The 27,974-nt window shown below is 44.6% G+C and overlaps 1 protein-coding gene across 2 annotated transcripts in view; it reads left to right on the forward strand.

Moving 5' to 3' along the window:
• MFGE8 (milk fat globule EGF and factor V/VIII domain containing) overlaps positions 1-27,974 on the forward strand; it is a 231,706-nt gene that overhangs the window by 79,915 nt on the left and 123,817 nt on the right. For both annotated transcript variants that reach the window (XM_085644459.1, XM_085644458.1), the window contains exon 3: positions 10,741-10,872. In XM_085644459.1, coding sequence (XP_085500585.1) covers positions 10,741-10,872 — 132 coding nt within the window. The remainder of the gene's footprint in view (positions 1-10,740; positions 10,873-27,974) is intronic.

Consider the following 27,974-nt stretch of genomic DNA (forward strand, 5'->3'; position numbering starts at 1 on the left):
CAGGGGAAATCCAATGCAATGCGACGGAACTTTAGCTACATCTGTGAGGGGGATCAGACCCCTACGAGTGTCTTTAGTCACCTGGAAAGGGACCACCATCTCGATAATCCCCAGTGCCTGGAGGCGCTACATGGGACCGAGAGGGGTTGAGTATGCCTGCTTCGAACGTGATCAAGGCGCGCTGCAGTCTTCCCACAGCGTGGGACTTCATCTACATCTGAGAGGGGACTCAAATGCCTATGAGTGCCTTTAGTCCTTTGGAAAAGGACCAACACTTCCATAATTCCCAGCGCCTGCAAGTGCTGCATCGGACCGAGAAGGGGGCAGGGCTGCCAGTTTCCAACATGCACAAAGCACGTCCGGCCTTCCCGCTGCACCTGGGCCAAGGGTTGGCTCGTCCTTGCCAGGAAGAGCCAGGGTGGGGCCACCCCCTTGAGTTTTACATCTGACATCCCTCTTTACGCTGGTAAGCCTCTGCTGGTCCCTGTCAGGCTTCCCTGTTCCCCCACTGTGTTTTTTGCAATGAGCAGTAACTGTGCCTGAACTCTGCGGACAAACTGTTGGGGGCGACTCAGTCTGGCTCTGAGTTTCCAATCTGCCCATTCAACGTATACAATTTTTGTACTGGAGAGACGCCTTATAGTCAATCAATCAGGATTTATAATGTGCGGCTAATCACCTGATAGGGTATCCAGGCGCTTGCAGGTCCCGGAGTATTATTCGAACAGCCAGGTTTTGAGGGCTGTTTAGAATTCACGAAGTGAGGTGATGGTCCGGAGGTGCGTGGGGAGGCTGTTCCAGGTCTTTGCAGCGATGTTGGAGAAGGAGCGTACTCCATCTCTGCTTTGGTAGATGCGGGGAGTATGGGGAAGTGAAAGGGAGGTGGAGCGTAGTGTTCTCGACTGTTGGTGGAAGTTTAAACAGTGGTTAATGTATACGGGTCCTTGGTTGTATGGAGCCTTGTGTGCGGGGGTCAGCAGCTTGAATTGGCATCTCTTCTGTACAGGGAGTCAGTGGAGTTGCCCAAGGTGGGGTGTGATGTGGATTCATCGGGAAAGGCCGAGGATGAGTCTAGCTGTGATTTTCTGTCTGGTCTGAAGTCTCTGTAGGAGGTGTGTGGTGATTTCTACGTAGAGAGGGTTGGCGTAGTCCAGTTGGCTGGTGATGAAGGCCTGTGTCACGGTGTGTCTCCTGTGTAGGGGCAACAACATGAAGATCTTATGCAGCATGCGCAGGGTGAGGAAGCAGGTGGAGGAGACAGCATTTTTCTGTGATTTCCTAATGATGCCGAGAATTCTGTTGTGGTCAGAGGGAGTGGGTCCTTGGTCTGATGGCCACCAGGAGTCGTTCCATGTGTTGCTGCTATTGCCAAAGATCAGTACATCCGTATTGTCTGTGTTCACCTGCAGGCAGTTGTTCTTCATCCAGTAGGTGAGGTTTGATATGCATCAGTGGAAGCTGGTTCTGGTGGTGGAGGGGTAGTTGGTGAGTGAGAGGATGAGTTGGGTGTCGTCTGCAAAGGAAATTATGTTGAGACTGTGGGATCTGAGGATGTTGGCCAGAAGGGTAATATATGTGTTGAAGAGCATGGGGCTCTGGAATGAGCCCTAGGTGACACCGCAGGTGATCCCCTTGGGTTCAGGGGTGAAAGGTGGGAGGTGGATCATCTGGGTTCTTCCTGTAAGGAATGAGGTGATCCATTTGAGTGCGTCCCATTGGATGTTGATGTGGTGGAGTCTTTTGATCAGCGTGTGGAGGGATATGGTGTTAAAGGCTGCAGAGAGGTCTAGGAGGATAAAAGCTGAATTTTTGCCTTGGATAAGGAGAAATCAGATGACGTTGGTGGCTGCGATCAGGACTTTTTCGGTGCTGTGATTGTTGCGGAAGCTGGATTGGGAGGTGCTGAGTAGCTTGTCCTGTTCCAGATTTGGCATGAGTTGATGATCTTTTCCAGTACCTTCTCTGGTAATGGGAGCAGGGAGATTGGCTGGTAGTTTCTGGGGTCGACGGACTGTTTTTTGAGTAGTGGTCTGACTGCATGTTTCCAGGTGTAGGGAAATGTTGTGGTAGTGATAGAGGTGTTGAGAAGGGTGGTGAGTTCCTGGCCTATCCTTTGGTTTCCAAGGTTGAAGATGTGGTCCATGCATGGGTCTGTGCTCCAGAGTGGATGGATTTCATAGTGGAGGTAGTGTCCAGGGTGCAAAGGATGTTGCAGGTGGTCAGTTGACGGTTCGTGTTGGTTACGGTTGTGGTCCAAAGGTGTGGGTTGGGGTTCAAAGTTTCTGATATGGTTGCGATCCTGTTGTGGAAGATATGAGCGAGGTTGTCGCACAGCTCCTCTGAGGGTATGATGTCGTTTTCGTTGGCAGTCGGGTTGGAGTATTCCTCAATGATGTTGAAAAGATCCTTGGTAGTGTTGGCACTGGTTTCGATGCATGCGGGAAGGGCTGTCTTCTTTGTTGCCGTCAGCAGTAGATGGTAGAGGTTGAGAAAGGTTTTGAAGGCTGCTCTGCCGGAGGTGTCCTTGCTGGCGCACCATCTCCGTTCCAACTGTTTGCAGTCCCATTTTGCGGTTCTGAGTACTTGGGTGTACCCCCTTGCCTTTTTGGAGGATTTTCTCCAGATGTTGCTCTTGATGGGGATGATGCTGTCTGCGCATTTGGTGATCCAGGTGTTGAAGTTTTTCACTCCCTGTTCGAGGTAGGTTGGTGGCAGTAGCAGGGTTGGAGGTGTTGAGGGCATTTGCCCATCTAGTCTCTGAGATTTTGTTCCAACTCTGGTGGGGGGCGTTGGTCATTTTGGGAGTGGCAGTGCAGGGGCTGGAGATGATGAAGTGAACGATGGAGTGATTGGTCCATGTGAGTTCTGTGATGTGGCTGTATTTTACGCAGTTTCTGGAGGTGAAAATTGGGTCCAGCGTGTGTCCTGTGGTGGGCCTATGGTCATGGATGATCGGGGTAAATCCGAGGCTGCTCTTACTGTTGAGGAGGTGTGTGGTGGTTTTGTCGTTGGCATTGCCGAAGTGAACATTTAGGTTGCTGAGGAAGATGTAGTCTTTGGAGTCTAAGAGTAGGGGCACAATGAAGTATGTGATGGTGTGGCAGAAGCTGGAGCCTGGGCCTTGGGGTCATTATGTGAGGGTGCCATTGATGGTTGTCTTGTCGTCCATGTCGAACTCGAAGTTGAGGTGTTCCATGAGGGTGCTGGTGGTACACTGTATGGTGTCTTTGTGGATAATAGCTGTTCCTCCTCCTGGCTTGTTCGTGCGGTCATGGTAAGGGATTTTATATCTGTCTGGAAGCACTGTGGCAATGTCTGGAGCACATGTGGGGCTGAGCCAGGTCTTAATGAGGAAGACGATGTCTGGTGTGAAGGTGGCAATGAGGTCCCATAATTCATTGGAATGCTTGCATAGTGAGCATGTGTTGAGTAGGGCGCATGCAAGTTTGTGATTTTGTTCAGGTGGTGTGTTGGGGCTGGTCGGTGGGCTAGTGTGTGTGCAGTGGGTGCAGCTGAAAGGTCCTACTGTGGGTCGGCTTGGTGGCAGTGTTTGGTGTGGCATCCGGGGTCAAGGGTGTAGAGCTCGGCAATGGTGTATCTTTGGGTGGCTGGAGGGCCAGGGTAATGGCACTGGGTGCAGTCCAGGCATGGGTGGGCGCAGATAGGCTTGCATTTGGCCCGGCTTAAATGCGCCAGTGGCGCGGCCACACTGCAGCCTGTATTAAGAATGTCATGGGGTGGGTGGGACCTCTGTTGGCAGGAAGAAAGGTGAGTGAAAAAACCCAGTCAGGAAAACCCAGACAGCTGCGGTGTTACTGGATCAGTCAGGAACTGGAGGCTACTGGCAAGTGGCCAGCTAGGTGTCCAGGTGCCTACTTCATAGTACATATACGATTTTGGCAAGGGTCTAAGTAGGCTCATGTGGTGAGTCTTGTTGAATCTTATTAGGACACACTGCACCTTAGTTTTGTGCTGGGCTGCACTTTGCCACTCTTGGCTCATTGATAAGACACCTTTAAACAGCAAGAGTTTCCTTTATTGTCCTATTGCTCTACGAACTAATCAACAGACACCATATGGCCTTCGCCCTGGACTCTGTCTATTGGGATGACTTGGGTTTCTGAAGGCCCAAGACCCTCTGTGGCCTCAATCCCACTTGAAGGACGGGGTTGTATTGATAACTTTATCCCTAGTGGGAGCAAGCCAGCACAGTGCAAGTCATTTTTTGCTTTATGTCACGCTGGATTGACTGATAGAAAAGATTTGCTGCTCAAGTCCATCACTTCGTGGTGCCCTTTTGTTTTTGCTGTGTTGCTTTAGTTTTTAATACGTGCTAGTCTCCATGGGAGAGAACTTGAGGATTGTTATAATTAAGTTGTTTTGTTATTTTTCTTTTTTATTTGTAAACCGGTAGAATGGACACAGTATTCACAATCGAGAATCAATTTGCTACGTTGCAACAGTAATTTTACTTTTGCATTACATCGGTTTGACCACTGCAGAGAGAATAATAGTGACTTGGGCCTAGCACCCCTGTTAACTTTGGTCCACTAATCTTGATAGATGTTACTATAACTAGTTCATTTGGGATAACCAGCTGTAATAACTTCGCAAACGAGTACCCTAACAATACAGTTCTACTAGCTACTATGGTGAAACGAAAAGCCAATGATAAGTCACCTGACACAGGGAAAGAAAAAAGACAGCCAAGACACGCAGCTAAGAACTGATGAAATAAATGTATTATTTGAAGAAGTTGAAGGCTACCAAATCCACTGATATAAGACCATTCTGTAAAAAACACGGAGTACTGAAACACTGGCTCACAACACCGTAGATAATACTAGTACCTCTAACACTTGTGATTGGGCAGCAAAGCCTAATAATAACCCAGATGCTTGATTCATTAACTGCAACACCTGTAATAACCATTGAATGTAGCAACCGGTATGAAGCGTTAAAGATCACGGAAGAACCAATCACGAACAATACACAGTCACCAACGACTCACAGTAGCACCCTTCCGGTTGGGAGGGACTCCTCAAACCCGCCGTTAATTTAATTACAGATAATATGGTTACGAGATTATATAGAAGGCTGTACGAGGTCCTCATTGACATGGAGGACAACTTGGCGGCCCTGCAATTGAAGTTCAGCTCCAACTCACCCCAAACCAAAAGGAAGACTGACTCCGCTCGCCCTAGCAATGACACCCGTTTCGGAAGTACTCCAATAAATAGACCTAAACATGCTTGCCAAACTTTCCACACGCAACAAAGGCTCCGGGTACTATTAGAGCGACTGGGGGGACGTCCACGCTCTTTCCAAACCCAGGATGTAGCTCTAATACTCATCAGGGATGTGACCCGAGGCCCTCAGAACCCCATAGTGGTAATGGATCAATTGGTCACCATAACATGAGGAAGGCCCCACCAACACAAAACTATAAAAGACATTTAGTAAGACCTGTAGGAGGCAATACCAAGCCATACAACATATTTATGATCAACGCCCCAAATATCCCACCAGTTACCAGAGAAACCCAGGATTCTCTAACTAATAAAGACATTCATTGGGTCTGAAAGGTTAGGGGCTGCAGATCTGTCATAAGAGAGGATATAATTAAACCCACTAGGTTCAGCAGTGGACACTCATCCTTGGATTACATTGGTCTGAAACTAGTAAGTCACAAGCAGGTAGAAGGGCTGATAGCGTTGGAGCATAGCTATTGGCCTCCTATGGAGTCACGCATAAGACTTAATGTAACAGACCCTTGCTCATCATCCACTTTAGGACACGCTCATAATCTGAACTCCCTAAAGTACCACCGGCTGCCACCCCTCCCAGCTGCCCATGTGAGCGACATTTTGAAATTGACCATTTCAGCTGAATCATACATAATTGGATAGATCCTGCACCTCAGAACCCTCACCTAAACATTATATGGGAACATCCATTAATGCCCCTAATCCAGTAGCGACAAATGAGAGGGAGACCACAAATATGTTAGCAATACATGCTGGGGCAAACGTGTGTTGGACTGAAACTATAAAATTCATGTCCTGGAACGTAGCGGGGTTAGAGCTCAGTTAGCGGATCCTGAATGGGGTGCCTATTGCAGGAAACATGGGCGCTAGAACCGCTGTTTGGATCTGGGTATATTACGTTTGCTATCAACGCTGTACCATCACCTGCGGGTAGACCTTCGGGTGGCTTGCTGATCTGGCTTATGATAGACATGATCCCTAAAAGGAAAATAATTCTGTCAGATTGTAGAGACATACTGGGTGTAGTTAGTCCAACAAACTCTGTCCCAGAGATCAAGCATATTGCTATCATTAACACTTACATCTGCTCTGTCCGGGCAAACCTTCATTCAGAGACTGTGACACGAAAAACACACATTATCAATCCCATATATCACACCCACCTCAAAATCATTGCAGGAGATTGTAACACAAAATTGCCTGCTGGCCTTTCTTCTGTGGATCAGATGGAACAAATATATGCATCCAGGGTAATGTCTGCTAGTGAAACTGACACTTCTGATTAAGGCAAAAAGGGGGTGGGAGGCAGAACAATGGGAAGAACGTACTGAACCCCTTTAAACTAGGAATACCAAGTTTTTTGGGAAGCTTATAGCGACTGGGAACCGCACCATAGAAAATCATCTTGCTGCAGTGATCCAACCAAAAGCATGGGTAGACCATTTAGTGAGAATTATACAGCGTACAGACCAAAGACAAAGTCCCACTCATTTAGGTTGGTATAGTAGATCAGTCAGAGCAAAAGGTTAGGACTGAGGCTTGAGCTCCTATAGAATTTGGAATGACAGAAACCTCACAGGCGCTTCAGTTGCTAAAAAGGGAGAAGGCGCCCAGCCCCAATGGCATCCCAGGTGATCTGTATCTGTCCCAGCGAGAAATCTGGGTGCCGCATTAGAATGCCCTCGGTAATGTTATCCTGAGAGGTAAGGACATTCCCCCCTCCTGGCACAGAGCCACCATCTTTCCTATTTACAAGAAGGGGAGGAGAGATGTCCCACCCAATTACAAACCCATCAGTCTGATTGATATCAGTCAGAAAATCTTTGCCAGGCAGATACTGAAAAGACTTCAAACGTGGATAACAGATCACCACATTCTATCAGCTAGCCAGGCTGGATTTAGGGCTAAAAGCAGTACCTTGGACCAGGGATTCTGCTTCAGGACGATCCGCTGGCACTATGTCACAATGAGGCAGAATCACCTTTACGTTGGCTTTATAGACTTAAAGGCAGCTTTAGATCAGGGTTCGAGGGAATACATATGGGTTGTATTGGAGTCATACGATGTCCCAGCTGATCTCTTAAGGATTCTGAAAACCTTAAACATATTCACAGGTTAGGTAGAATTCGGGCTGGGATCTTACATCTAGGATAGCTACAAACCATGTGTCAGGCAAGGATGCATGCTATCCCCCATGCTCTTTAGTTTCTATATTAATGGAGTGGTAAATTGGCTAGCAAAATGTAACCATGATGCCCCTAAATTTGCATGTGTGAACACCCTCATCCTTATGTTTGCCGACTATATGCTTTTAATTTAATATCCCGAACCTTGCGTGGCCGTCAGTAGCTGTTGGTTTGCTTTGCATCTTTTGGCCTTGCAAGGGGCCTTGAGCTGAACCAGCCAAAGTAAAAATTCATGGCACTGAACCTCCACCATTCCTTTAGAGGTAGAATGAGGATAGAAGGAGCAAGTAAAATGTTTTAATGCCGTGGGTGTAAGACGGACCGATAACATTTCTTGGGCCCCACAGTAGAACCATCCTGCTCCAAGGGCGTCTGCTATAAGAAGGAAATACAAGGGCACCTCCAGTAGAGCAGTGACACCAGCCAATTAAGTACATAGGGCCACAGGTTTGTCAGGGGGCACACATGGTGCAGAACGTTGGGGATGTGCTGATGTGTCTATTCTTAACCAAATTGAACACCTATTCATCAGGACACTATTTAATCTGCCCGCATGCACACCTCCCACACCACTTCGACTTGACTTAGCACTAAAGAGAATTGATCAAGTGATATCTTTAACACTTTTAACATATTGGATGCATCTTTGGACGATACTGGAACTCGAGCCATATAGAGAAGCCCTGGTGGAGATAGTCGCTATTGAGAAGGGAGCTTGCACCCCATGGCTCAGGAAAATAAAATCCTTGTGTGAACTTGTTAAAATGGAGGAGGTCTGGTCTCTCCCCTCCCCCCATTCCCCCCCTCACCTCAATGTCAAAAGGTATCTTTATAAAAATGAAGCAGGCTTATTGGGATCTTGCGTTGCAACAAACTTGGAAAGACCGAAAAGCCGAGAATATCACCATGAAATTTGTGAGCTATAAATATGTTTTATCTTCGAACCTTACTTTGACAGTATTCGCCCTGCCCAAGCTCAAAGTCTGTACATAAAGTTCAGAATAGGCATTGATCTGTTAAAATCTTTTACATCAAATTGGGAAAAAGCTGCTCATTATCTTCCCTTTTACCATTTTGCTCGCAGTTGTAAGAATCAGTGGACCGCTTTCTCTTTTTCTGTTCTAGTTATCCCCTGCCCTGAAAAAGATGGATTGTTTTTGTGTGCAAGTTAATGGGAGGATACTTAGGTGTGACACAAAGGAGCACATTATGTTCGCTGTCTCTAGATATTTAGTGTGGGCATGGAGAATCAGATTAAACAAGCTATCTGTGACGACATAGCCAGAAGACTTTCTGGTCTCAATGTGTGCGATTACACCGTAAACTGTACCTGTGTCTCCAACATTGTTGCTGCTACTTAAACTTTTTAATATGCTGATCTATGTGGGCTACTAAGAAGTTTCATCTGAATCATGTACTGTATTGTCTTTTAACAATACCTCTGTTTGTAAATCTGTTTATCTTTACAAACTGGAACACCCATGCAGGTTTTTTTAAGCAGGTCTACCAGAAGTATTCATTATATCGTTTTAATCCAAACAAGAAATTTTAATGCTTTAACTTATTTATATATGAACTTTTATGGTTATACAAGCCAAAACAAAGTATTGCTGAAGGTGAATAATGTCGCTTGAATAATGATCAGTGACTGAGATTAATTCAAACAATCCACTTATCCCCTTTTTGTTTTACTAATGAGAGGGATGAGTTAATTTAATAGCAGTTAATGCTCAGCGGCTTGTTGGCAGTAAACCTGTTAGCCTTGATCTCTGTATTTTCACACCCCACAAGCAGATGCATAAGTCAATTGACCCTATTTTTTGCAGATCAACCAGATCCTGATGGAACTCTGTTAGTTCCTCGTGACAGATCGGACCATTTTCATAACCAGCTGCATCATGTACAAAGCTATAACGACCAGCATCCCTGTTCATTTGGTAGACAAGCTCACCATCTCTGGTGGTTCTCTGCTTACCCACAGCCAAAAGTATAAACAAAGGCAGTAGGCCTTTACATTCTGTGCTCCCAAGATCTGAAAAAAATCCCTGTATTCATTGGGACTGGCCCAATGCTGATCCAATTTAGGAAAGAGTTCAAGGTGCACCTCTAAAGAACACTGCATCACAGTGCATAAACAACACACAAAACCGCTATCTCTCCTAGAATTTGCTGACTTTATGCTGGTCGTTTTCCCTGTAAATACTTTACTGCACTTATGCTAGATTTGCGATATAGAAACATGCATACATCTCGATCCACATTTTTGATGAATTTAGAATGCAGCCAATTAACATGTTAACTGCCTATTCTAGGACATTTAGTTGGCTGGGCCTGCCATTCAGGGTACTGATATTGGCGTAAAGCCCAGTGCTATGGACTATATCAGCCATTAATTATGTACTCCACAATACTTGGTCGAGCTGACAGGGCCATTAAAAAAGAACAGATGTTTGAAGCCAAGTTGTCTTAATGAAACAGCAGCATGTCTCCCTTTCTATACGATTTGCAGTAAGAGGTGTGGAGCAAGGGATGGATAAGCCTCTGCAGCACCTACTTCTACATCTGCCCTGCCAGATAGAATCCCCTACCTGTCCAGGTAACATAGGGCAGAGGATGAGTAGGATCACACAGTGGAAGCGGAGTTCAGCTGTGGATGAGGCACCAAGGAGGTGGTTCCATCTCCTTCACCTGCAGCTTCTGTTACAACTTTCATTCCCCAGTGTCAATGTTTAGTAGAGCATCTATTCTGACCCTCTTATACACGGGATGACCTGTGGAACAAGTGCACCGCATGGATGGTCAGATAAACCCCCAAATTAAGATAGAGGCAAAATACAAAACTTGAAATGTACCTATGAATTTGGCACACAGGAGTTGTGAGGGATGTTCAGTTACTGAATCTAAGTGATGAGGAATGGCAAGTACACTCTGCATCCCCCATGCATATTAGGCATATGAGTGGGAGTAAGAGACCTTCATATTGTTTAATACAGTGGTGTAACAGGCTCTCCAGTGGTGTAACAGGCTCTCCAGTGGTGTAACAGGCTCTCCAATGTACTTGTTGCCCAGACTTTAGGGCTCAAATTGTTAACTTGTTTTTCCTCGACTTAATTCAGAAGATAAGAGACACAAAGCAATGTAGCTGGAGATTGATGTGATTATTTGACTGTAGCTATTCATAAATAATTGGAGCAATTGAAAACAGAGGTATTTGTAAAATCTTCTGTGACAAAGCTTACAACAGTTGATCCTCATCACATTTTAAAAGTGCTTTGTGATTCCCTCAGGTCCCTGTCACCCAAACCCTTGCCATCACAATGCAGAATGCCAGCTGATTTCCAGCACCCGCCGTGGGGATGTCTTCACAGAATATGCCTGCAAGTGCCCTTCTGGGTATGAAGGAGTACACTGTCAAAAGAGTGAGTAACCGTAATGCTGTTCCTTTGTTATTTAAAGTTACCATTTTCCAAAATATTTTAGAGGAACATATATTTTTGGGGGGAGAGTTCCATCGTCCCCTGCTAAGCCAAGTGTCCTGTATTGCGACTTGAAAGAATAGATGGTTTCAGAGCGTCCAGGTTTCCCAGGCACGTGTGTGTAGCTCATCGAATCCAGGTATGGCTGATCATTCTGGGATTTGTAAGCCTGTTTATCCCATAACAAATCAGAAGTACAATTCCCAGAATGTCAAGCAAAAACATGGGCTAGGCAAGCTATTCTCTAAACCTGGGAACGTGGTGGTTTTTGAATTTTCTACACATCCACCAATGTGCTGCTTTAAGCGGCTGCATGGGGGAAAAACAGCGCTGTTGCCTCTAGCCGGTGCAACTAGTTAAGAATAAGGCATGCCCAACCTTGAAAGTGTTGCTCAGGCAAGTTCCAAAAATGGCGACTACCTTCAAATCGGCCCTCTCTTAGTTAATTTGCAGTTTGTTTGTTTGTGGGATTGTCGGTATGGTTTCGAATTTGATCTTCTAAAAAAGCTTCATTTGGTGGCACTATTCAGAATGAATAATCGGGATTCTCAATAAATGTTTTCTCAGAAGGCACTTTCCAACATTCACTGGATTTTCCAAGTTTTAAAACCAATAGTTAGCATAAGGAAAATATCATTGAAAAATGCATTACACTACCTTTGTCCCAATTATACCATCACAGAAACTTAACCTTTAGCCTGGTTCCTCTACATGGCCTTGCATCTCCTCGCTGACTTTCAACATCCCTATAAAGTGTCTATGTATATAAGTGATGAAAATGAGTTTAAGGACACCCCTTTTCATTTTCTCTGCCCCGCTTGACAGATCCCTCCCCCCCCTCCCCCCCAACTTTCCAGTTAGGAGCTTAGTTAAAAGAGCATTATTTTTGGAAAGTTTCATGAAGGTTCGTTAAACTGCACCAAAGTTATTAGGAAAACACAAAATGCTTTTTTTTTAGAAACATAGTTCTAACTAAAACTTCCCAGTGGTGCCAGCCGACCGAGGGCTAGGCCCTGCAGCCAGCCCCTTGCTGTGGACGGCCAAAGGCTGTGCGCCTCAGGGGATTGGCTGCCCGCAGGAGGTTGGCTTTACATATGATAAAATATTACTCGAGTAACAATAACTCATCCCCGAAAGTAACTATAAATTGCGCCCTCGCCATGCACTTCTAATTGCCCCACATATTACATCATTCATGACATCTTTTATAATGTTAATTTGCAATATCACTACAACATTTGCAATAAAATTATTGATGAGAAAACTTTGCATGTTGGAGACACAAGTTCTAGTTACCGTAGGGTGCGAGTTCTAGTTACTTGAGATAAAACTTTAGTGGTTTTGTACATTTAAAACGCCATATTTTAATGGACAGATTCACCAAACTGTATGTCACTTTAAACTTCATATATATATCTAACGAACATGTGTAGTTTGTGGCTCCAGAAATCTACTAAAACATTTAAATAAATTAAAGACCGGAACTCTGTGCAAATAGGTTTTACCAACAGCTATTGGCACGAGGATTAATTGTAAACGAATGGACTTTTAGCGATGAACGTACGAAAGTACTAACTCGTCATTAGGACAGCAATTTAAATTCAATTGCACAATGATGCACGATCATTAATGGCCAATGAATGATATTCAGTGATTAATACATCTGAACACCATTCACGTTATAATAATAACGTTGACTCGTAGCGGCAATCTAAATTAAAACTTCAGTTCACCATCAAGAAAATAATTGAAACTGGATCGCAGAACGAAATATATATATCGATGTGTATGAGAGAAATCAGCTCTGGGTTTATTGGAGAACAATTGTATAGGAATTGTTTAAAGTAGAAGCCACAGCCATTACTAAACTTAGCAGGGGGCTTAGCAAATAAACAATATGACTGTTGGTGAGTCGTAGTAATCCGAGGAGTTATGAGAACATTTGGAATGACGACTAACTATCTTTCACTTTTTTCACATTATTCACTGGCATGTTCACCACAACTGGAGTTTCGAAATTACTTACTTTTTCGTGTTATACACAACTCGCAATTAATATAATAATTAGCTGGCAATTAGTCAACCACTGTTGTGTGTAGGACATAAATGAATGGGAATCCACATTACTGGCAGTGGCATCATCATTATTTGATGAGAATTTGGAAACGGGAAGCAACATAACGAAAAATACAGGCATATCTCCAATATAATTATTTTTTAAGCAAGATGTAGAACTATTAGAAAAATTAAAAAACGTTTACTTAATAAATGGTGGGAAACAACTTCAGTAACACAATACATCAAGGTGGGACGAGTTCACAGAAGCCTACGAATTTCCATCATTCCTACCTATATAAATCCCAATCCTGAATTGGTGAAAGAACGGGCATCATTTGTGGCAAAATCACACAGGGGCTGCCAGGATTGATTTTAGATGCAAAATAATAATTGATGGACAGATGCTGAACAACGTCAAACTTTCACTTAGTACAGAGATCTGGGCATAAATCCATCGTTTTTTGATCCCCATACCATTCCAGTTTAAATCCAGCCATATGCCAATCAGTCTTGACCCTGCTCCCATGGGAACAGACCCGCCCAAACTGCGCAGGCCAGCTCCTCCCTGGACTGAAAACAAGCATCCTGTGACCTGTTTCGGGGTATCAATCCTCATCCGGCAGGCTAGCTTAACTCCAGTGGAATGGAGAGCAGGGGGCCCACATCTGGGCATATCAGTCCCACTCGGGGTGACACATGCAAAAAGAAAAATTGAAGGACAGAATGCTGAACAATGTCATACATTCACTCCAATACAGAGCTCTGGGCCTAAATCCATTGGATTTTTGCTCCCCATGCCATTCCAGTCTAAACCCAGCCATTTGCAAATAAGTCTTGACCCTGCACCCCATGGGAACAAACCAGCCCAAATTACCAGTCCTGGTCCTCCCTGGACTGGAAACAAGCATCCTATGACTGATTTCGAGATATCAACCCTCATCAGCCAGGCTAGCTTGACTCCAGTGGCATGGAGAGCACCGGACCCACGTCTGGGCATACTCGGTGCACTTAGAGCGAGAAATCAAAAGACACATGAATGTGTCTACAGAATGAATTCCACTATAGTATCTTTGTGGTTGTACATGAACACTGTTCTACTATATTTCATAATATATTTCAGATGCATTTATTATTTTTTGATTTTGGCCATATTTATATACCATGTTCAATTGTGGAGTCATGTACATTGCCACTAGAATATGGCTATGGTCTGCATCATGTACGCAGTAGTGCTATTTCACTGTACAGTGTTTTTGATGATGTCCATGAACAGAAGAGTATAGTTTGAAGGGAGTCAGAAAGGCTTCGGTGAAGCTGAAAAGCGCCGGGTAGGAATGAAAGCATTAAAAAAACATTTGGCGAAAGTCGTGCTGGATCCACGGCCCCTGCAGAAAAAGAGAAAAAGAGAAAGAATGGACTCCCATTCTGCTCTAAGGTTTAGCCCCCAGGTGGGCCCGGTCCCAAGGGCATGTGGGATTATAAAAAGGAGGGGGTGCATGGGGCCCCCCTCCTGAGGCACTTTTGATCCCCAGGGACCAACACCTCCCTGGGGCTTATCTTTCAAAATTGATGGGTCCCCTCGGACTACCCCCGACCTTGAGGATACCACCTCTCTGGGGCCACGTCCCAAAAATAAATTGGGGACCACCTTCTCTGGGCTTTTGATTGTTTTTAAGGAGGGGGGATGTGCGGCCTCCCTTACAGGCTGTTCTCAGCCTGGGGACCGCCACCTCCTCGGGGTAGGCTCTTCTAAATCAAAGGGGGAGCCATGCAGCCCCCATCCTGGATCCAATAATCACCCTGGGGACCACGGCCCACAGGTCTGGCTCCTGCTATGTCCCGGGGTGCCCACATCCAGGACATAGCTGTTTGCTGTGGCTTGGTGGGAGCTTTGACAGCTCCCGCCAAGTCACAGCAAACACTCAGCTTCCAGCAAGCACGAGCTGATAAATGCATCACTTGCTGGAAGTGCAGTTTTCGGCTGTTTCCCTGCCCTCTGTCATGCGGGCTGGGAAACATACGAAAAGATTGCTCTGACAGACAGGGAGCTGCATGTTCAACAGCTCCCTGTCTGTCAGAGCAATGCCAGTTCCTGCATGAGGGAGGGAGCTGGCAGGGACCGCATGAGGCTTTAGACTCTCCCCCCCCGCGGTCCCCAACGAAGGTCACAGGGTGCCCTGGGGGCACCCAGACTATAGAGGCAAGGCACCGGTGAATGGGGTCGCCGGGGCAGAAATCCACCCAGGGAGAGAGGGGCACATGGCCCCCCTTCCCCATATGTTAATGACCTGGGGGACAGGGTCTATGAGGCTAAAATCAGCCAGGGTGGTGGGGGCCGTGCAGCCCCCAAATCCATTCAAATGGAACCTAGCCATACTCGTGGACCCACTTGCCCACTCACAGACCCTCTCACTAACCCACACAGACACTCACACCCATTCACAGACCCAGTCAGATACTCGTGCACCCACACAGAGGCTTCTGCACCCACTAACAGACCCACTCAGACACTCAAACACCCACTCACAGACCCACATAGATGCACACCCATCCAATCACAGACCCACTCAGGGACTCACAGACCCAATCAGACATGCACACATTCACTGACCCACTTAGACACTCACACATCCACTTACAGACCCACTCAGATGCGCATGCACCCAATCAGACACTCATGCACTCACTCACAGGCTCAGTCAGACACTTACAAAACAACTTACACAACCAGCCAGACATTTATGCAGGTGTAGCCAGACCCACTGAGACACTCATACACTCACTCACACACCCAGCCTCAAAGGTTAGAAGTTTCAGTTAGAAAATACAAATAAAACAAGGGTTACAGGGGTGTTATAGATGAGAAATGCAATTTAAAAAAGCATAGAAATCCACTGGGAAAAACCAAAGGTTACAGAGACGTTATGGTTAGAAAATATATTTTTAAAAACCTTAGACCTTCACTGAAAAAAACAAATTTTTTCAGAGATGGTATATTTAGGCACAGATTTCACTCGTACAAAACCAGTGAAATTCAGCAGTTATAGGTACATGAGCAAACTAACTTATGCCCTTCGCATATTACATCACTCATGACATGGTCAGTGACATCACTGATAAAATCTCAGTGACATCACTGATAACCTCAGCCACAGAAGCACTCACACCACTATACAACCTGTAAGATGCCCACTCCCACACCCAAACAACCAGTTCCATACCCATTCACAGACCCTTACAAGTACTCACACAACCACTCACTCATCCATAGAGCCACTCACAAACCTACTTACTCATACAGGCACTTGCACAACCACTCACTCACACATAAACCTACTCATACAACCTGTTGCTTACCTATACAGCTACTCACAGAGCCACACACTCACTAAAACAGCCACTCACACACCCACTTATTCACCTATAAATCAACTCACACATCCACTCACCCATACAGCCTCTCAGTACAGTCACTTACTCACCCATACAAGCACTCACTAAACCACTTAATACCTATTAACACATCCATTCAGGCACTTAAACTTCTCACTCACCCATACATCCATTCACACAGACATTCTACAATATAGCCACTCATGCACCAACTCACTTAAGCAAACAGCCACTTAAACACCCACTCACCCATACAGCCACTGATAGTCAGTCAGTCACTCATACAGTCATTCAGTCAGTCACTAACTCACCCATACAGCTACTCGCTCACCCATACCACCACTGACACATCCACTCACTCCCCAAAATAGTCTCTCACACAGCCTCTCACTCATCCACACAGCTACTCACATATCTACTTATACACCCACACATACACCCATACTGGCACTCAGACACCCACTGACGTAAGGATACAGAGTTTCACACAGCCACTCACATAATAAAAAAGGTATCACTCAGTAGTACAGAAAGTATACTATTTAAAATTGTATAGTACCTTGGTACGTTTTATTAACACTCATAAACATTTAGAAAACACGCACACTCACTGGATGATGTCATCAGTGATTTCATTTGAGATGTCATCAGTGATGTAACTGACTATGTTATAAGTAATGTAATATGTGACGTCATAAGCAGTGCATTGCGGTTCGTAAGTTATAGTTAGTTCACGTAACTAAAACTGCTGAATTTCACACATACATATATATTATATATATGTATTATTTATATGTAAATATATATATATATAAATCAAAGGTTACTGAAATGTTATATTTAGGTTCACATTTCACTTGTGCAAAACCAAAGAAATTCAGCAGTTATAGTTACCTGAGCTAACTCATGATATCTCAAATGACATCACTGGTGACTTCATTCACAAAATCACTCACACCCCCATACAGCCTCTCATACGCCCACTCACAAAACCACTCATGCATTAATTGACAGTCCCATAGAACCACTGTTTGGACTCCGAAAAAGTTCTAACTGTAGGGGAACAGTCTGTTACTGCACTTTTGGATGCTGCAAAAGTGCATAAGTGTTAATTGTTTTGTTTTTTGCTTTTGAATGACGTTTCCCCAGTTTTTCATTTAAAAAATATTTTCCAGTTGCTATTTTATTTGGAAAAAAAGTTGTAAAAAAAAAAAGGTTCTTGTTCGAACAAACTTTTAGCTAAAAAAAAAAAAAGATAAACTGTTTGTGTATGTGTACAAGAAAGAGTGTGAGTGAGTTTCTGTGTCAGTGAGTGTGTGATTGCATGAGTGAGCAAGTTTATGCATATGTTTTTGAGTGAGTGGATATGTGGTTGAGTGAGTGGGTGTGACAGTGGCTGTATGGATTCATGAATAACTAAGTGTTTGTATGGGTATATGAGTGGGTGCATGAGTGGCTGTATTGATGTGTGAGTGAGTGTATGGATGATTGAATAGGTGTCTGTTTGGGTGTGCATGTGTGTGTTTGTAGCTGTATGGGAGAGTGAGTGCTTGTTCCAGTGACTGTATTGGTGTGTGTGTGAGTGGCTGTATGGGCAAGTAAGTTCTTGTGTCAGTTACTGTATGGATACATGAGTGGGTATGTCAGTGACTGTATGGGTGAGTGTGTGTATGGGTGTGTGACTGACTGTATGGTTGAGTAACATTGGGTTAGTGGCAGTATAGGTGAGTGAGAAGGTGTGTCCGTGTTTATATAGTTATAAAGTGAGAGTGTGTGTGGCTGTATAGGTGAGTGAGTGGCTGTGCTTAGTACCTGTATAAGTGAGTGAGTGCATGTGTCGGTGACTATGGGTGAGTGAGTGGGTGTTGGATAGGCTGCATAGGTGGGTTTGTGGCTGTATTAGTAGCTGTATGTGTTAATTAAGTGGGTGTTAGTGGCTATATTTGTCTGGGAGTAGGTGTGTGAGTGCCTGTATGGGTGAGTAAGTACATGTGTGAGTGACTGTATGGGATCATGAGTGGGTGTGTGAGTGATTGTATGGGTTCGTGAGTTGCTATATGGGTGAGAGAGTATATATGTTATTAGCTGTATGGGTAAGTGAGTGGGTTTATGAGTACTTGTACGCATGAGTGAATGAGTGTCAGTGCCTGTATGAGAAACTGAGTGTCTGTGTCACTAGCTGTATGAGTGATTGACTGGCTGTGTTAGTAGCTGTATAGGTGAGTGGGTGTGTCAGTGACTGTATAGGTGTGTGAGTGGCTGTATAGGTGAGTGAGTGGCTGTGTTAGTACTTGTATAGGTGAGTGAGTGGGTGTGTTAATGATGGAATGGCTGAGTGAGTGGGTGTATCTGTACTGTATAGCCGAGTGAGTGCATGTGCCAGTGAATTTGTGAGTGTATGACTGGGTAAGTGAGTGGCTGACTAGGTGAGTGAGTGGCTGTGTTTGTAGCTGTATGAGTGAGTAAGGGGGTGGGTTAGTGACTGTATTGGTGAGTGACTGGGTGTGCCAGTAACTGTATGGGTGAATGAGTGGATGTTTCAGTGGTTCTTTGGGTCTGTGAATGGGTATGTGAGTGCCTATATGGGCAAGTGAGTGTGTATATGCATGGCTGTATGGATGGGTGAGTGGGTGTGTGAGTGACTGTATGGGTGAGTGAGTAGGTTTGTTAGTGAGATTATGGGTGAGTGAGTATGTATGTTAGTAGCTGTATGGGTATGTGAGTGGGTATGTGAGTGTCTGTATGGGTGAGTGAATGAGTATGTTAGTACCTGTGTGAGAAACTGATTGTGTGTGTCACTAGCTGTATGGGTGACTGACTGGCTGTGTTAGCTGTATAGTGTTGAGTGGGTGTATGAGTGACTGCTTGGGTGAGTGAGTGGGTGTCCAAATGGCTGTCTGGATGAGTGAGTGGGTGTGTCAGTGAATGTAAGGGTGAGTGAGTGCCTGTGTTAGTCAGTGTATGGGTCACTGTAAAATGGCAGCTGCAACTTTTTACACAGGTTGCGGCCAGCCCATCACAGCATTCCTGTTGGTGTACACATTCGCGATTCATCGCGAAATAGTCACAAAGTGTTCACAACCAAAGATATATCAATTTGGATTTTCTTTCATCTCTCCAAAACTACTCAACAGATTTACACCAAATAACAACAAGCATTTGCAATGCAATCGGTCTCGTCTTTGGCACCTTATATGTATTTAGCTATGCAACACATTAGCCTGGGTGCTGAAACATCTACTGTTCTTTAGCATGGAGGGGAAGTAAGTACCAAACTGCGTGACACGCCAGGTACGGGGACACATTGAGAGAAATATTTCTTTTCAGCGGGAAATGGTTAAGTCCAAAGCTCTGTTGTTAATATAAAATCAGGGCCTTTGGTGGTCATATCACTGAAAATACAAGATTTGAAAAAATATATTATTGTCTACGGGTGCTTGTAGAAGACAATTTCTACGGACTGAAATCTAGAGAATGCTAAAGTGATTCTGGTATTTCACTGACCTCTGCTGGTTGTTTTCTATCAAGACAGTTAAATAGAGGCAGCTGAACAGAAAACAAAGTCCCTAAGTGGAAGCCGACAAGTCCTAGAGCTGATCTCCAGAGCCCACAAAGTACATACACATATAAGTATGTACTAAAGTATATAAGTATATACTAATGTATATACAAGAGGTCTCGAATGCTCGACCTAAGAAGGACACTCTCTGGAACAAAAGCTTCCTTTTTTGCCAAATTTGGTGTAATTTTGCCCAGCGATCCGGATGTAGTCGGGTCTAAAATCTCCATGGGAATTAACTTGGGGAACACACTTTTTTTTTTTTAAGCCCCCCCCTTTTTTTTTTTTCTTAACCCCCCCCCTTTTTTTCCTCAGTCGCCCACTTGGTGGATCATCCCAAAACTTTCCATGCACAACTAGAATCCGTGGCGCACTTTATTGGGAAACTTTCATGAAGATTTGTCAAATGGTGCCAAAGTTATAGGCAAGCCAGTAAACACTTTTCCTATGGAAACTAGGCCCTAACTATTACTACCTACTGGCTGGCGACTGGCAGTGAAAAAAAGATATATATATATATATATATATATATATATATATATATATATCACAAGTTTAGCAAAGTCTTTAGGCATAGGATTAGCACAGTGCTATCCACGCTCAGCTTTTAAATGACAAAAGCCTTTTCACACTCCAGACACAGTATGACAGGTATGGATTGGTACAATACTATCCAAGGCAGCCTTAAATAAATAAAAGCAACCCCTGACATATGTCCAGACACAAGGGCACACATCTGAGAAGACTGAGATATGCAGATATATTTACAGTGTGAACCACCATGCTTTGAAGTAGATTGTGGCAGCCTGCTCAGCAACCCAAAATAAAATTAGTTTTTATCTGTACTGATGACGGATGATATCCAGAAACGCGTGTCTACAGATTTACAGCACTAACCTGCACCAACTTTGGTGGAATAATCCAGTGAAATTTGAAGTAAGCATGTGGCATGAACTGCATTGACCACAATACTAAGGGGCAAACTGTGCTGGGAAGTGAAGCAGGGTGCTTCCACCCCTGCCTGTATGCTTTGAAGTAGTGGTGGTAGGAGTGGGGTAAAAAGATTGTAAGAAGGGGAATTTTGAGACCTTTCCTGAATTACACCAATGGAAAAGGTAATCAGAGGTAAAAAAGGAGGGTATTCGCTGGGGTATTCTTTGAGAGTCTCTGGCAAAGGAAGGTGCCATAGTGTGAACACCCTTGGGGATTTTGAGTTTTGCAGCAAGATAGTCTGGTTGTATCAAGTGGATTGCCTTATAGTTGGCACAACAGACTCTGAACTTGATTCTGTCAGAGAGAGGAAACCAAGCAGTACTTTAGCAGTAGGTGGGATGTCCTCAAATTTCTTTGGGTGATGATTATTCAGAATGATGCACAGAAAATCACTTTGAATGGTATCAGTGAGGGCTGTATGAAACTGGTGTGTAGAATAGTGCATGGCATTGGTTGATACAGGTAAGTGAGAGCCTGGGCCGAAGATCACAAGTTTATAATAGACTGGGAGGACTTGATTTACACAGCACTGTGAGCTCAAATCGTGTTATTTATTTTTTGTTTCATGATGTGACTTTTGAGTAACAGAAAACGTCCGCATAACAGATGAGGGGTAAGTCACAGTAGGTAATATTGTTGAAGCATACTAATGAGGACCATTCGAGAATCCTCTGTTAGTGGTCAATTTCTGATTATAATACAAGGAACCTAGCCTTGCTCATATGATCTCTAGCACTTATTACTGACTGATTTTATTCACTGCTGCAAATCTGCAAGCACTTTCTATTATTCATTAATTTTATGGTTTGGTACTGAGCCCATTTTAACTTCTCCCTCACGCACCCTTCATATGACTTGTCCACGGGAGCAGTGCTTTTCTTACCAGGCAGTCTGCTAGTAGAATCCCTTAGGTGATTCAGTTTAGTTAAGTAAGCACGTCTTCGTCTTAAGGGCAGTTGTAACATTCTGGATGTACCCACATTACATCTTCAACTTGGGTCTTCTATTGCAAAGATCCCACCTTCTTGAATTGTGTATTGATACTTTAGAATACCATATTATACCAGGTATACCATCTGTTTTTGGGGTGGCTTCTATAAAGTCCTTGGGTAAATTGGTCAACTAACACTTGAAGGAAGTGACCCGATTAGGGCCTCCCGGGTCACTCGCGGCTACCCCTCAGCCTTCCATACAAATGAAGAGTTGGTCAGACAGTAGAGCATACAAACCAAGTATATTTTATTCAAGGTACACTCGAGTAGAGTACAGTCTGACCAGCCTTCTGGGATTGCTGTAGAGGGACTGACTTTAGCAAGCATGGTGATACATTATATACAATTCAGAACCAATAAAGACACGTCCTTACTGGAAATTTCCAGTTGGTAGCTGGTGAACAAAGGAGATACAGAAGGATGGGTTTTGATCGTGAGACCAGGCACATGCTATCTCAGTGCCAAGGTCACTCTGCCTGCACCTGCCGCTCTAAGGGTGGGAGCAGGCTTATGTAGTGGGTAAGGTATGTACTAACAAGGACAGTGTATTCATAAGTACAGCGAAGCTCAACCTTGGAGAAACTAAAACCATCGCAGCTGGTTTCAGCTGGGGAAGGGGAAGGGGGAGGGGGGAGAGGGGGAGGGGTAGAGAGAGAGAGGGAGAGAGAGAGAGAGAGATTAGTTTCGGTCATGGCTCAAAATGGCGGCTGATGTAAAATGGTGCAGCGAATGCTAACTTAAGACATACAATGCATGGATAACTCAGTTAAAACATTTTTATTCCAACATGTGGGAAACTATAAATAACAATCATGCTGTTCTCAAATGTTCTGTTGATCTTTTTGCTTACCGACATTTTATAATAATTTCTGAAGAATTAATGCCTTTTCTAGCACAGGTATTTTTTATAGCTCTTTCTTAAATCAGATATGCTGAAATTTTACTTACGTGCCAAATTTCTATTTCATCTTTGTAATGAATTTCGATAAAATGTGTTTCTATATATTTGTTCCTTACACAAGAGTGCTTTTGCTACAGTATGAAGAGAAGAGCTTGGGTGAAACCGCAACGACTATACCTATCCGTACCAACACAGTACCAGTCAATGGCATTAACAATTGTGTACAAATACAGGCACTCCTGCAGTCGAACTTCTCATCCCCTGCTGATGGCAAAGTTAGCATGACAGACTGTCACAGATGTGTGAGATGCAAGAAATGAAGGAGTGGGACCAAAGATTAAATGCATGGCCCAGCCTTAACTCCATGTATTTGCAACAAACCTTCCTGCAGAGCGCTGTCAGGACCTAGATCCTCAATCTTGGATGTGATATGTCCTTGCGATTCGAGATTGCTATTGACACAGATTGTGTAACAAATGTGCCTTTTCTGCTTGATCACCTTGGTTCTTTTGCCTTATTCTGGGCCTCAAATTTTCTGATATAGGGACTTTGTGTGCTATGATGCTGCTATCCAGTGTCGCTGAGAGCATGCCCTCCACCTAAAACAGTACTGTAAAATTAGTTACTCTCAACTGGTGTATTTATATATAGCCATTGTTAGTTGGCACAGACATTACACCAGTGTTCTGAAACTTAAATGTTATGTTACCACCCATATTTGTGATAAATGTGTAGGACTCCAGATAGCACCCTTGTGCTCCAGATGGGCAACGGTTTAAAAGTACTACAGTGACACATGGCAAGGAAAAGTGCTTTTTCCATGTAGCAGTGTTAGACCTGTTAGCCTTAGGGTGGTCTTTCCCCCCCCCCTAATCTTTTGCCTTCCTCCTTTTTTTCTCACCTCGTTGCTGCTGGCCTTAGGACTGAGTATTATACCACTCCTAACCAGTGCTAAAGTGCATGTGCTCTCTCCTCTAAACATGATGATATTGGCTCATGCTCAATTTGCATATTTATTTTACTTACAAGTCCCTAGAAAAGTGGCACTATAAGTGCCCAGGGCATGTAAATTAATGCTAATAGTGGGCCTGCAGCACGGACTGTGAAATCTACTTTAAGTAGCTCTCTAAAAATGTCTCGGGCCTTTTCGCCGTGGCAAAATAAACCTTTTTCCAGGGCATGTCACTCTTAGGGTAGGCCCTGGATAGCCCAGAGGGCAGGGTGGAATGTATTTAACAAGCAGGACATGTACTTTTGAGTTTTACATTTCTTGGTAGTGAAAAACACTTAAATTAGTTTTTCACTTCTGCAAAGCCTATATATCCCATAGGATAACATTGGTGTTACCTAAGTTTATTTCATAAGTGTAAATTCTAAATGGCAAGCTATGAATGGTTAACGTTTGGAGTCTCTGGAATCCTAATTTAAAATATAGTGAAGTCAGATTTTAAATTTCAATTCTGAAAATACCACTTTTAGAAAGTTGGCATTTTCTTGCCTTAGCCATTTGGTGCTTGCAGCCTGTCTCTTTTCACATGACTGGGTGCAGTTGAAAGTTGGGCTTTATGTATTCCTCCTAGACAGCCACGCACAATGGGAGATTAGGTGTGACTGAGTGGGCCATCACTGACAGAATGAGAGGGAGAAGCTCGGCCTAGCCTCACTTACACCTGAATAGGCTGTTTCCTGTCTCCACACAAAGGGCTACATACCCTCTGTAGTTAGTGTGGAGCCAGGGCAGGGAAGATGGGGCATGTGTGTAGAGGCTTCGTCCCACTTCAAAGTCACAACTGTGTATAAAACAAGGACCTCAGACACTACCACTTCAGTACACTTCTGGACCTGTGAATACTCTGCCAGGAAGGACTGCTGTGCTGTTAAAGACTGCAACTCTGCTCGACTGCACTCTGCTAGACTCCTGCTCTGCTTTTCTGACCTGCTACCCTCTTGCTTGGGTGAGAAGGACTGGACCTGCATCTTGTGAACCCAGAGCACAGAGTGACTCTAAGGTATAGTTGGCTGGCCTGCTGATTAGGGGCCTCAATGATATAACAGGCTTATAACCATCTTACACCTGGACTCTGCCATCTTTGAGTCTGCCCTGCCAAGTGGTACCTCCCCAGTCCTGGATCCCTGGAAGTGGACCTATGAGGCTTGCCAGATGAACAGACTCAAGTCCTCGGCTGAGCAGAGCATCCCCAAGCAGAACTGCCACTGCTGCATGTATTCTTCCCATTGCAAAGATCCGCATTGCCCACCACAGTTCTCTAAACCGATGCATCGCCCCGGCCGCAGGGTTCATCCACAGTCCAAATCCTTGCATCTCTCCTCGACAGCAGCATTGACAATGACGCTGGACTGCGCATCACAGCTCCTCGAAACTGACGCATCGTCAGCTGTGCGCTGCATCCCCGACTTTGCTTTGCAAGCCCACTCTATGGGATCCTTGACATCAATGCAACAGGACATTACACCGCAGCCTTGCCACATCTCTGACTCAACGCATCACTTCAGCTGTGTGGCACATCTTTGACCCGGATCCAAGCAGCGCTCCGCAACCCAGATTTAAGGTACTCTGTTCAGATGACCTAACTGGGTCCCTTCAGCTGGCCCGCACTCCATCTTGTGCAGTGTCGTGTGAGTTTGTAATGACGGAAACCTTGTGACTCCTGACGGACTCTGTTGAACTGTGACATAAGCATTAAAGCATAGTGAATTGAATGCAAGTTTAGAATGTTAAGTTCGTGGTTACACACAGAAGAATAAAGACGTGTTATTCTAAGCACCACGTGTGGCATAGTCCTTGGTGAGTACTTGGGCTGGGGAGGACGCTGCAACTGGTGACGAAATTGGGGTAAGTAACCCACAGACAACGGTGCTCTCCCAGAGAGTTTGCTGTGGTCCAGCAAACTGCTCATGTGTGTCACGTGTGCCTCTACCAAAGTGCAGAATCGACGTTTGGTGTATGTGGAGTCCAAGCGCAGCTCCAGTTCCATGTATAACATTTGAAGTTAATGAAAGCTTTACTAAGAAGGCTACCTGGCCTAGAACCTTCTGGGGAAGTCCACACAAAGAGGTACTGTGCTACTACGCTACTCAAAGCCATGCATTCATATTGAGTGACACCACTATAGGCAGATGTAACCAGGTTTGAAAGATCAGCAAAGAGCAAGATAACACTGTGAACAGAGGCGTTATGATGCAGAGATCAACCAGGTGTCAGTCAGCACAAAGAGAAGGCTAAAGACAAAGTGGTTCAATAAACGGTCATTTTCTTACCAGTACGGAGTAAAGAGAGCTGTGTCACTGCGCTGGGGGAGGTAACGCCAAAGAAGGCACCTGTGGTTGTGCTTGCGGCGCTGTCCATACCCGAAGCGACCCAACACCAAAGCTGTCTGGTGGTGGCTTAGAACAACTCCCACGGTCTCCTAAAAACAAAGTGCTCCCATGAAGACCACAATGAAGGTGAAGGTTCCACGGGCTGTCCAAGAAGACCCCGAGGCCAGCACAGTACAGGGCCTCAGATGGTACGGATGAAGAAGGTCCTAGCGGTCAGAAGACAGTGTTGGAAGGAACTCCCCTCTCTGTGTCAGCCAATCGCGTAAATGGTTACAAAGCTGCCGCCTTCTTGAAACCACCACAGCCATCCGATACTGGCAAAAAGTTGAATATTGGTGACAGATGGACTGCCTGGATAGAGATTTTTGATTTCATTGATGCGATTGAAGAAGCAGATAACAAGAAGATTATCAAGTAACTTAAGAATCTTGCTGGTGAAAGTGTAAAAGAAGTAATAAAGAAACTGTCAAAAGCTGATTAAATCACATACAGTGAAATCAAAGCGGCCTTGAATCTCAAGTTTAATCTAATGCCAAATGTAGATTACAAACGGTACATCTTTAATCAAGAATGACAGAAAGCTGGAGAGGCCATCAACAATTTTGTTGAGAGACTAGACACTCTCAAAAACACTGTAAGTTCAATAAATGTACTGATATGGAACCTGTATGCCTCAGAGTGATTGGCAAATGCTTGTTAGAATTGTTCAGACAAGGAATGCTTAGAAAAACTCTTAGTCTGGAGAAAGTTCTCATGGCTGCCAGAGCTGAAGTTCCTGCTGATCGACAAGCTGCTGACATGGAGCCAAAGCACAAGGCAGAGGAACACAGAGTGAATTCTCCAGAATTTGTGTTTGGGGTGTGGATTTTCATTTCGACATGTAGGTAAATATCCTGCAGTTCGGCAGATCTGCAAAGGCTTGTGGAAATAAGAAACATTTTGTGACTATGCAAGATGAAGGAAAAAGTAAGTGCGTCACGGCACAAAGACAAAATGGCCGCTCAAACATTCCAGAAGGGGCGCTTGACACACGCCCATAAGGCCAAGCTGAGGCAAATCAACGCCAAACGAAGTTGATCAACAGCGAAATGTTCGTTAAACAGCTCTTCCGTATCAATATGAAGTGAAAGTTAAGCAGATGGTTGTGTAATGTCCATGTTTACCTCAGAAAAGCATGCGCTTGTTGGACTGACCGACTGTGAGAAAAAACACCGGTTAAAGAGAAGAACTTGACAAAGCACCAAAGTCATTCAAACATTGTCCGAAGATCACACTAAAAGTCAATTGTTACTCAACACTGTTCATTGTTTTTTTTTTTTTTATGGAAATCTTTTTATTAACATTGCTCATCTCGACATACAATGCAGGACAATCAACATAATGCATGTGGTAGAATAGCGATTGAAAATACAACCAAGGATCACTATAGACAGTGGTAAGGCAAACAGCTGCTGGCCTCATGGTCCCACCCCTCCCCTCGTTTCCCTGTATTTCCTCCATGGTCCCCATATTTTCCACCATTTCTTAGTGCATCCCCTGCTTTTGTAAATAGTTTTCTCCGCCCTCTGACACCAATCCAAGACACGCACGCACTGGTCCCACCGTGGTGGTGACCGTGATCCCCAGCCACTCGCTATGTTCCTTTTGGCCACCCCAGCCGTCCGTGCCAGCCAGATCTCCTTATGTCTCTTTCAATCCGAGTCCTGCTTAATCATGAGAAGCAGCCACCTGGGCTCCAGTGGGACCGGCGAGCCCACCACGGCCGACATAGTGTCCACCACCCTAGACCAAAAAGGCACACCCTCCGGAA

This window comes from Triturus cristatus, chromosome 3_1 (assembly GCF_964204655.1).
Source record: "Triturus cristatus chromosome 3_1, aTriCri1.1, whole genome shotgun sequence".
Lineage (NCBI taxonomy): Eukaryota > Metazoa > Chordata > Amphibia > Caudata > Salamandridae > Triturus > Triturus cristatus.